The sequence below is a fragment of the Sinocyclocheilus rhinocerous genome, unplaced genomic scaffold (assembly GCF_001515625.1).
Source record: "Sinocyclocheilus rhinocerous isolate Xijiao unplaced genomic scaffold, SAMN03320098_v1.1 scaffold5890, whole genome shotgun sequence".
NCBI classification, from domain to species: domain Eukaryota; kingdom Metazoa; phylum Chordata; class Actinopteri; order Cypriniformes; family Cyprinidae; genus Sinocyclocheilus; species Sinocyclocheilus rhinocerous.
In genome coordinates this window covers 36,924-49,241 of record NW_015642844.1, presented here as the reverse complement: position 1 = coordinate 49,241, position 12,318 = coordinate 36,924, and the positions used below count along the sequence as shown (strand labels likewise).

Genomic DNA, 12,318 nt, shown 5'->3' with positions numbered 1-12,318 from the left:
AAAAAATTGACCCTTATGACTGGTTTTGTGGTCCAGGGTCACGCACATATATATATATATATATATATATATATATAAATAATTTTATGTCATCCGACGGCCCCTAGTTGAGAAGCACTGATCTGGAATCTTCTTTATGTTTTGTGACTTCATGTTAAGTGTTTTCCTCTTCACGTGTGTTTGTGTGTTTCAGCTGAAGTATAAAGCTGACGTGAAGGAAAACTCCAGTAATCTGTACTCGCTCATGCCCGAGACGCTGGACACGCAGTACGCCAAACACGCCGCGGAGTTACAGAGTGACGTACGACACACACGCGTGTGAACTCACTGAGACTCGTCAGAGCAACAATATATCAGTCACTCTCTCCCTGATCACCATAGCAACCCCTTAACAACACCATAGCAACCACTCTGAAACACAACTCTAGAAACACCCTAGAGACCATCCAGAACACCACTCCTTAACAACACCATAGCAACCACTTACCTAGCCCTAGCAACCATCCCGAACACCCTAGCAACCATCTCCGAGCTCAGATCGTCAGGATTGTGAATCATGTTGACCTCAGGTGAAGTATAAGGAGGCCAGTAAGCAGCAGATGAGCAGATCTCTGTACCATCAGCTCCCAGAGACTCCAGAGACTCAACACGCTCGAGACGCCGCTCACATCCAGAGTGAGGTAACGCTGCACACGCTCGCGTCACGCCTCCTCACACGCGTCTGACCGCAGCGCCTGACCTTCATCTGATCATCTGCACTCAGGTGGCCTATAAAGGCATCAGGAAGGGCGATTTCTCGGGTTCCTCCTTCACTGCGGTTCCAGACTCGGCAGAGATGAAGTTCATTCAGCAGATCTCGCACGTGCTCAGTGAGGTGTGACTCATTTCATTCATGATGCTGATGTGACGTGCGTCACGCGTGACTCCATCTCCATGTGTGTTTCAGAAAGAGTACCGTGAGAAGGGCCAGAGGAGCCTCTCGTCCAGCGTTTACTCTCAGCTGCCCGACACTCCAGAGACACAGTTCATCAAATCAGTGTCTGACCTGCAGAGCGAGGTGAGCGAACATGTACTATTAGAGTCAGTTATTTTACAATAAAAGCAATCAAAATATAAAATCATAGACTAAAGCAATAAGCCCCGTGAAGCTGTGGTTTACAGTGAATTTATAACAGCGTTGTTAGGTACGACGTGAAGCAGAGTTATAATATATACCCCTTAACTGTTATAAATTCACTGTAAACCACGGCTTCACTGGGCTTATTGCTTTTATAAAACGGTTATTCCATATACGTAGTACGGTTTCACAGAATAAAACAGAGCAAATAAAGTGTAATGATATTAATAAAAACAGTGTTCTTCCACCAAACAATGTAGCTCCTCAGAAACAGTTGTGGTTGCAACAAAGTGGTTGCCGAGCAACAGACAAACGTAAACAAAGGTGTATGTTACTTTGTAGAGTCATTTACAACAGCTTCGAACGTGGCTCAGCCAATCAGAATCAAGGATTGGAACTATCCGTCTTTTAAAAGTAAACTTAAAAACTAAAAAAGCAATCAAAATAAAACACTTAGTAAAAAAGACTAAATATTTTATTAGTTTAGTTGCATTTCATGTGCGCATTAATCGACATCAGAGAACCGTGAACATGAGATTGTGTTGTTAAATTACTGAATTAATAACCTAAAATCCCAGGGAGACTACAAGTAAATATTTGAGCTCAGAGGGATTCGGCTGATGAAAAACATTTGTGAATCTCTGACTGAAACACCTGCGTTTTCTTATTATGAGACCAAACATTGGTCAGGGTCGCCAGTTCATCTGGGAGTTTCTCGTGAGACTCTTCAGAGCGTTCCTGATCAAGCGTGTTGTGTTTCAGTGTTTGATGTGTCTCTCATCAGCGAATGAGCTGCGGTGTGTCTGTGTGTTTCATTCAGGTGAAATATAAGGCGTCTGGGAAGCAGCGGGTGAGCGACTCGCTGTACGCCACACTGCCAGAGACGCTGGACACGCAACACGCTAAACACGCCACCGACATCATCAGTGAGGTACAGCGGCCTCGTGTTCAAACACTGTGTGATTTCTGCACGTTACAAACTCACAGTCTCACAGCAGAAGAGCTCGAGGTCGTCATGTTTTATATGTTCAGGTGAAGTACAGAGAGGACGGAAGACTGAGTTTGTCCAGTCCATTATTCACTCGACTGCCAGAGACGCTGCAGACGCAGACGGCCAGAGAGATCGCAGACGCACAGAGCGACGTGAGCACATCTTCACTATATAGGGCACTAGATGTGAGCCGTGGGTTCTGTTTGTGCTGTTTTTACTCCTTAAAACTGATGTGTGTCGTCAGCTGATCGCAGTACAGACAGCAGTGACGGCTGATGTTCATCAGTGTTTTACAGAATATGAATCAGGCTCAGAGATTAACGAGGGCTTAGAGAAAAAATGCAACTGAAATTAATTTTTAAAAAGCCCCCAAATTCAAGATAATGGATGCAAAAAATTTCCCTCTATGATTTTTTGTTTTATATTTATATCATATCACGTAGTTAAGCAACTTCACACGAGTAAGAGTGCTGCTTTCCCTGAAGTCTGTTTTTGCTCTATTTCACAAATGAAAACCATTCCAAACAAACCCAGCAGAACTGTCATGTGTGTGCGAGTAAAACAGCTGTTTGATTTCTGAATGAATCTGGATGATCTCATGTGACTGGTAACAGCCTATAGCGTCTAATTGAATGTATTGATTAAATGTAATAATTTGACGTTGAAGATGATGTATACTTTTTGCAGCGTTGGTCAGTTGCCCTTATAAGTGTAAAACTGCCCCTGAAAATCAATTTAAGGTGACAAATATGGCCTTTAATGGAGCGTTTGACTGAATCAGTTCTCATTTACATCCGGCTCATGTTTAAATACTGATTATTGTGTGCTCCTGCTGCTGTTCTCAGGTCAGATATAAGCAGAAGAATGATCAGGTCAGTCTGTATTCACTCCTGCCGCAGACCGCAGACACAGAGTTCGCCAAACACATGAGCGACGTCCAGAGTGAGGTAACACGCGTGTACTGCACTGATGCCACACTATTACTGATATTACTAAAGTACACTTTAGAGTCTATATAAGTTCAGTCTGTTTCTTTGGGTGTAAAGCAGCTTCTGTTTTCAGCTTCAGTACAAGCAGGAGGGTAAGAAGGAAGCGGAGAGCAATCTGTACAGCCTGATGCCGCAGACGCTCCAGACCGAACACGCTAAAGACGCCTACGAGCAGCAGAGTCACGTATGTGTGTCGCATCACGGACAGACACACTTTGTGAATGACAGGAGCTCAGCATGTGTGATGAGGAAGCGTGTGTATTTACACATGACTGTGTATGTAGGTTAAATATAAAGAGAAGAACAAAACAGATGCATCTCTTTACGCCTGTCTGCCCGAGACTCAGAACACGGAACACGCCAAACGCGCCGGAGAGCTGTGCAGTGAGGTATGTACGGCACTGACAGCAGATTCACACGCACTCATGAGCATCACACTGACCGCAGGTGTGTTTCCCTCAGCTGAAGTATAAAGAGGCCGTGAAGAAGTATCTGTCCTCACCGCTGTACTCGCAGATGAGCGACACCGCAGAGATCCAGCGGCTCCGAGATCTCACCGCACTGCAGAGTCAGGTAACGCACATGAACACACCTGAACACACCTGAACACACATGAACACACCTGATCATACCTGAACACACATGAACACACCTGATCATACCTGAACACACATGAACACACCTGATCATACCTGAACACACATGAACACACCTGATCATACCTGAACACACATGAACACACCTGATCATACCTGAACACACATGAACACACCTGATCATACCTGAACACACATGAACACACCTGATCATACCTGAACACACATGAACACACCTGATCATACCTGAACACACATGAACACACCTGATCATACCTGAACACACATGAACACACCTGATCATACCTGAACACACATGAACACACCTGATCATACCTGAACACACATGAACACACCTGATCATACCTGAACACACATGAACACACCTGATCATACCTGAACACACATGAACACACCTGATCATACCTGAACACACATGAACACACCTGATCATACCTGAACACACATGAACACACCTGATCATACCTGAACACACATGAACACACCTGATCATACCTGAACACACATGAACACACCTGATCATACCTGAACACACATGAACACACCTGATCATACCTGAACACACATGAACACACCTGATCATACCTGAACACACATGAACACACCTGATCATACCTGAACACACATGAACACACCTGATCATACCTGAACACACATGAACACACCTGATCATACCTGAACACACATGAACACACCTGATCATACCTGAACACACATGAACACACCTGATCATACCTGAACACACATGAACACACCTGATCATACCTGAACACACATGAACACACCTGATCATACCTGAACACACATGAACACACCTGATCATACCTGAACACACATGAACACACCTGATCATACCTGAACACACATGAACACACCTGATCATACCTGAACACACATGAACACACCTGATCATACCTGAACACACATGAACACACCTGATCATACCTGAACACACATGAACACACCTGATCATACCTGAACACACATGAACACACCTGATCATACCTGAACACACATGAACACACCTGATCATACCTGAACACACATGAACACACCTGATCATACCTGAACACACATGAACACACCTGATCATACCTGAACACACATGAACACACCTGATCATACCTGAACACACATGAACACACCTGATCATACCTGAACACACATGAACACACCTGATCATACCTGAACACACATGAACACACCTGATCATACCTGAACACACATGAACACACCTGATCATACCTGAACACACATGAACACACCTGATCATACCTGAACACACATGAACACACCTGATCATACCTGAACACACATGAACACACCTGATCATACCTGAACACACATGAACACACCTGATCATACCTGAACACACATGAACACACCTGATCATACCTGAACACACATGAACACACCTGATCATACCTGAACACACATGAACACACCTGATCATACCTGAACACACATGAACACACCTGATCATACCTGAACACACATGAACACACCTGATCATACCTGAACACACATGAACACACCTGATCATACCTGAACACACATGAACACACCTGATCATACCTGAACACACATGAACACACCTGATCATACCTGAACACACATGAACACACCTGATCATACCTGAACACACATGAACACACCTGATCATACCTGAACACACATGAACACACCTGATCATACCTGAACACACATGAACACACCTGATCATACCTGAACACACATGAACACACCTGATCATACCTGAACACACATGAACACACCTGATCATACCTGAACACACATGAACACACCTGATCATACCTGAACACACATGAACACACCTGATCATACCTGAACACACATGAACACACCTGATCATACCTGAACACACATGAACACACCTGATCATACCTGAACACACATGAACACACCTGATCATACCTGAACACACATGAACACACCTGATCATACCTGAACACACATGAACACACCTGATCATACCTGAACACACATGAACACACCTGATCATACCTGAACACACATGAACACACCTGATCATACCTGAACACACATGAACACACCTGATCATACCTGAACACACATGAACACACCTGATCATACCTGAACACACATGAACACACCTGATCATACCTGAACACACATGAACACACCTGATCATACCTGAACACACATGAACACACCTGATCATACCTGAACACACATGAACACACCTGATCATACCTGAACACACATGAACACACCTGATCATACCTGAACACACATGAACACACCTGATCATACCTGAACACACATGAACACACCTGATCATACCTGAACACACATGAACACACCTGATCATACCTGAACACACATGAACACACCTGATCATACCTGAACACACATGAACACACCTGATCATACCTGAACACACATGAACACACCTGATCATACCTGAACACACATGAACACACCTGATCATACCTGAACACACATGAACACACCTGATCATACCTGAACACACATGAACACACCTGATCATACCTGAACACACATGAACACACCTGATCATACCTGAACACACATGAACACACCTGATCATACCTGAACACACATGAACACAAATGAACACACATGAACACAAATGAACACACATGAACATACCTGAACACACATGAACACAAATGAACATGAGGAGATTGAAATGCTCCAAACATATAATGCAGTGATTGAGAGCTGAAGAAATAAAGGCTCCTCAGAAGATGTGAGATGTTCTGGAGGCTTGTGAAGATCATTCCTCCGCTGAGGAACAGTGAAAGTAAAGCTTCTGGAAACAAACGCTCCTCAAAAGATCCTGAGGATCAGATTTGAGACTCTAAAACATGATTGATGGAGAATCAAGTAAAGCTGAGCTGCTTCAGTCCAGTAAGTGTTCATCTGGAAATATTACTAGTTATAATATTAATAGTAATAGTAAATATTACGTTTACTTGATAAAAATCAGTACAGATTTGACAGAAAAACACACGAGAAGCTCGAGCTGAAGCTGGACGTTTGTACAGTTACACTAAAAGAGCTTTTACTGGATAAAAAACTCTAAACTCTCAATCAGACGACAGAAGACATGAGGAGATTGAGTGAGACATGATTAACAGCAAAGTTTTGATTATTGCATCAAATATGATACAATAATGATATCTTTATAGGGTTAAAACAAGAATAAATATCTGCCAATAAGATGCTGGTCAGTGTTGATTAGTATGGTGACTCATGAACGTGTGCTGATGTGTTTCAGGTTCAGTACAAGACTGAAGGACAGAAGCTCATGAGCTCCAGTGTTTATTCTCAGATGGCAGAGACTCCAGAGATGCAGTTCATGAAGACAGTGACTGAACTCCAGAGCGACGTGAGGATGAACACGCCACACACACACGTGTGCTGATAGTGACGTCACATACAATCTGATCTGATGTGTGTGTGTGTGTGTGTGTGTGTGTGTGTGCTCAGGTGAAGTATAAGGAGGCCAGTAAGCAGCAGATGAGCAGATCTCTGTACCATCAGCTCTCAGAGACTCCTGAGACTCAACACGCTCGAGACGCCGCTCACATCCAGAGTGAGGTAACTGCTTCTTCATCATCATCATCATCAGTTTAACTATGCGTCTGATCAGTAAAGCATCAGCACACTCTCCTCAACAGCACACATGATGTGAGGAATCATTCATGTCACTCAGTGCTGCAGCTGTGATCAGCATGGGCTGTAGTACTAGTGATGGTTGAGTTAGTGAACTGTCTGTCTGTGGTTTCAGGTGAAGTATAAAGAGAAGGTGAACTCCTCGTCTCTTTACTCGCGTCTGCCAGAGACGCCAGAGACTCGACTGGCCAGAGAGCTGACAGATGTCTGCAGCAAGGTACGGCTCACACAGCATCTGAAGGATTAACATGGTTCCTGTGGTCACGTGAGCGGTCAGTTAGCGGTGTGTGTGGGTCAGTGGGTTATCAAGAGGTTATTTTAACTCTGCAGGTCAGATATAAAGAGGAGGGGAAGAGAGACGTGTCGTCCTGTCTGTACTCACATCTGCCCGAGACGCCGGAGACGCAGTTCGCCAAACAGCAGAGTGAACTCCAGAGCCAGGTAAACGTCACTGCGTTCACTGATTAGTAGTCGTTAATCGTGTTCATTTGCTCATTTCCAGTCGTTTTTGTCAGGTGTGATTCTGAGCTAGAGCTGCACGTTATTGCACTTTTTTTTTCTGCTCTGTATATTGTGATATGAAAAAATACAGTTTGACCAGAAGACTTGAAAAGCTCAAGCTGCCCGAGACGCTGCACACACAGTTCGTGAAGGAGCTGACGCCGCTCATCAGTGAGGTGATCATCCGTCCACATTCATCCAGACACATCTGAAAACGCTCTCCGTCCAAACCCGTGTTTTCAGGCGTTGCTCGTCCACACACTGAAACATCTGCAGACTCTTAAATCGCCTCACTGTGCTCTCATAAATCCACACAGAAGCTCACTGAGAGAACAGACAAAACAGAGTATCCCACCACACGCTGGTGTCCAGATTCTGTGTTGGGTATAAAACACAATCGGACAGCAATTACAAGCACATTTTCTGTCATCTTTGTGGAGATGTCAAGAATATTTTGTACATTCTTCATATTACAACACTTTGAAAGTGGATAGTAGGCATAACGACATTTTGTTTGTTTCAGGTTAAGTTGATTGCATGACTGCATTATATGACTAAACATGCGTCAATGTTTTAAAATTAACCCCATTTTCACAGTTAAAACATGAACACGGCATTTTAAAATGTATTCACTTGGGAGAGCGTCATCAAAACTGTTTTCACTGGACAAAAACACAGAAAAATACTGTTGTGTCAGTAGCTTTATTCTGTGGGCTGCGTCTCAAACGCTGCTGTATCTCTGAGCTGATAAGTGTGGCTATAGTTAGCCGCTCGTCCCAGAGCTCCACTCGTGACTCACCGTTCGCTCGGACGATCTGTGCTTTAGTGCAGAGAACAATATTCAACACAAACACATGATGATATTTGATCATCCCGAAATTATTCATCAGTCACATTTATTTCTACAGCGCTTTTTACAATACAGATCGTCAAAGCAGCTTCACAGTAATAAACAGGAAGATAAGTGTTAATGTTGTAAAATTCATCAGTTATGAGCAGCTCTATGAGCAGCAGTTCTAGTTCTCATCTGATAGTGTCAGTGTGGTTAAATCAGTCACATATTGATGTTTCAGAGCAAATATAGAGAGTCTGGTAAGAAGGAGAGCAGCACGTCTCTGTATCACACGCTCCCAGAAACCAAAGACACGCAACACGCCAGAGACGCCACACAGATCCAGAGCGAGGTGCGTCCCAGCGTCTGCATGTGCTTCAGATTCAGAGCGGATTCAGTCACTCAGCGTCTGTTTCTCCTCCACAGGTCAGATATAAAGAAGGGAAGAGACTGCAGTCGTGCAGTGTTTACTCTCAGCTGCCGCAGACGCCGCAGACTCAGCTCGCTGCCAGAGTCTCGGAGCTGCAGAGCGATGTAACGACACACACGATCACTCAATCATCATGATCAGTACAGTCAGTCTCAGTAAACGCATGCGGAAATCTGTTTTCCAGAATAAATACAGAGAGGACGGCAGGAGGAGCGTCTCCAGCTGCCTGTATTCTCAGCTGCCCGAGACTCCAGAGACACAGTTTGTCCGAACAGTGACCGAACTGCAGAGCGACGTGAGCAAACGACTCACATGAATCAAAACACTCTCACACACACACACTCACTCACACACTCACTCACTCACTCACCCACTCACAGTTAATGACTGACTCAAGGTCACTTTTAACCCTGTGTTCATGTTTCTAAACATGTCAAACAGATCATGTAAACCTAAAGACACTGTATGTCATTTTGATTCATTTGAGTCTTATGTATTTCATTTAATTAAAATGATTCACAGCCCTTAGAGAGGCCATTCACATGCTCGTAGAGTGCATTATGAGAACATTAACCCATCAGATGTGGAGTGAAACCAGAGTACCCATGAGTGACTGTGTGTTTGTGTGCTTTCAGAGTAAATATAAAGAGGCAGGAAGGAAGCAGGCGTCAGGCGCTCTGTATTCACTGCTGCCGGAGACTCTGGAGACTCAACACGCCAAAGACGCCACGGACCTCCTGAGTCAGGTGGAAGAACCGCTGTTATATGAGCCACGGGACACGTGTGTCAGGATAAACACACATGGAAATTAACATTTGCTTTGATTTCAGACGAAATACAAGGAGGAGGCGAAGAAAGAGGCTTCTGCCAGTCTGTACGCTCTTCTGCCAGAGACGACTGAGACTCAGCACGCCAAAAACATCTCTGAACTCCTGAGCGAGGTGTGTGTTTGTGTGTCACATCCCATCCACTCATGTTTTGACCAAATCATTTCAAATTCTGAGTGAAACCTTTAATTTTCTGACTGAGCAAATAATTTCAAATCTTGAGTCAGTGAATCATTTCACATTCTGACTCACTAAATCGTTTCATATATTTTTCCAGTAAATTGTTTCATATCTTCACTCAGTGAATCGTTTCATATGTTGACTCTGATTGTTTCCTCTCAGAATAAGTACAAGCGGAGCGGTATTCAGGAGAACAGCAGCAGTATTTACTCTCAGATGCCGCAAACACAGGAAACACAGTTTGCCAAACAGATGGCGGAGCTTCAGAGTGATGTACGTGTGTGTGTGTGACTCTGTGTGTTTGTGATTGATGTGTGTGCATAGGCGCGGGAAGTGGGGGTGCTGAGGGTGCTGCAGCACCCCCTGTTTTTTTCTGTGGGCAACTGTTTAACTGTTGGGAATAAAAAAAAAAAAAATCTTGTTGGCAGAGGCTATTTACACTGATTCCACCTACCAACGTGTGATTGGACTAGTCAACATTACAAAAGACGGTCATCAATCATCAGATTCAGTGTCGTAGATGATAAAGCGTGTGTCATAGCCTACTACTTTTGACACGATTGACCCGGGTTCGAATCTGCCTTTTGGTGAACTTTTTTTCTCCCTTTTCAAATTTCAAATCACATCAGAAAAGCATTTATTTTTAATGAAAATGAAGGAAATAATCAAAAAGTCAGGTAGGGTTAGGGTAGGTGTAGGGAGGGCTTTTGTCCCAATAAGGTGGCATCCATTCAATAATTTGAATTATAATTAAAATTTACACTCAATAAGTTATTATTGCATACTGTTTTATAATGTATTACAATGCTGAGGTGCAGATAATTGCCACTATTTGCAATAAGTAATTAGCAGGATATCCTGCTATTTTAACATAGTATAAATAGAATCTATAGCTATTTGCACTTAATGTAAATAGCATACATCACTAAAAAATACTGCTATTTTCACTAAGTGTAAATAGCCCCCCGCGCGTACAGCACCCCCAACCTAAAACATGTTCCCACACCCCTGTGTGTGTGTGTGTGTGTGTGTGACTCTGTCTCTGTGTGTGTGTGTGTGTATGTGTGTGTGTGACTCTGTCTCTGTGTGTGTGTGTGTGTGTGTGTGTGTGTGTGTGTGTGTGACTCTGTCTCTGTCTCTGTGTGTGTGTGTGTGTATGTGTGTGTGTGACTCTGTCTCTGTGTGTGTGTGTGTGTGTGTATGTGACTCTATCTGTGTGTGTGTGTGATGTTGATGGTGTGATGTTCGTGTGTGTTGTAGAATCAGTACCGGAGAGAGACGCAGGAGGATCTGTCTCACTGTCTGTACTCTCAGCTGCCCGAGACGCTGCACACACAGTTCGTGAAGGAGCTGACGCCGCTCATCAGTGAGGTGATCATCAGGGATTCTCATATTCTTCTGCTTCGGGCTTGCAAAAACTATGAAGATAACTGTAATTAAACTATATTTTATTAAAAAGTGATAGTTATAGTTATCATTCTTGGTGTGAACGGGCTTTTAAAGCCTCACGTTAGAGTTGAACAGTGACCTAGTGCTGTCCAAAGGTGTTTTAATGAGCCACTTGAATATTAATGATATGTAAATGATGTGTGAATGTAGAATAAATATAAGGAGGATGGAAAGAAGGAGCTGCAGAAGTGCCTGTATGTCCATCTGCCCGAAACCAGTGAAACACAACACGCCCGAGAGCTGACACAACTCTACAGTCAGGTACACTTACACACACACACACACTCACACACACACGCTCACACACAACACACACACACACACACTCATAGTGTTTGATAGTGTTTCAATCAGTACTCTGAATCAGTTCTGTGAATCAGTGCTGTGCTGACGCTGCTGTTTTCTGTTCTGTGCAGAAGAGCTATAGAGACTCTCTGGACGCTCAGGTGTGTCTGTACGCTCAGATGCCACAGACCATTGAGACGGTGTTCGCTAAAGAAGTGTCCAAACAGCAGAGTGACGTGAGTGAGATCATGTGATGTGTTATTCATGAGTGTTGATCATCCGTCAGTATGTGTGATCGTGGGATCATAAACAATGGCCTCGTCATTGAGTGTGTGTGTGTGTGTGTGTGTGTATGAGTGAGTGAGTGTATGTGTGTGTATGAGTGTGAGTGTATATGAGTGTGTGTGTGTGTGTGT

General features: G+C 43.7%; 1 protein-coding gene across 1 annotated transcript in view; it reads left to right on the top strand.

Moving 5' to 3' along the window:
• Positions 1–12,318, top strand: part of LOC107756856 (nebulin) — a 27,328-nt gene that overhangs the window by 7,868 nt on the left and 7,142 nt on the right. The window contains exons 12-28 of the mRNA XM_016574164.1: positions 194–301; positions 570–680; positions 764–874; positions 947–1,057; positions 1,938–2,048; positions 2,150–2,260; positions 2,954–3,055; positions 3,171–3,281; positions 3,382–3,486; positions 3,560–3,670; positions 7,001–7,111; positions 7,213–7,323; positions 7,514–7,615; positions 7,729–7,839; positions 11,429–11,539; positions 11,768–11,878; positions 12,034–12,138. Of these exons, the coding sequence (XP_016429650.1) occupies positions 194–301; positions 570–680; positions 764–874; positions 947–1,057; positions 1,938–2,048; positions 2,150–2,260; positions 2,954–3,055; positions 3,171–3,281; positions 3,382–3,486; positions 3,560–3,670; positions 7,001–7,111; positions 7,213–7,323; positions 7,514–7,615; positions 7,729–7,839; positions 11,429–11,539; positions 11,768–11,878; positions 12,034–12,138 (1,854 nt within the window). The remainder of the gene's footprint in view (positions 1–193; positions 302–569; positions 681–763; positions 875–946; positions 1,058–1,937; positions 2,049–2,149; positions 2,261–2,953; positions 3,056–3,170; positions 3,282–3,381; positions 3,487–3,559; positions 3,671–7,000; positions 7,112–7,212; positions 7,324–7,513; positions 7,616–7,728; positions 7,840–11,428; positions 11,540–11,767; positions 11,879–12,033; positions 12,139–12,318) is intronic.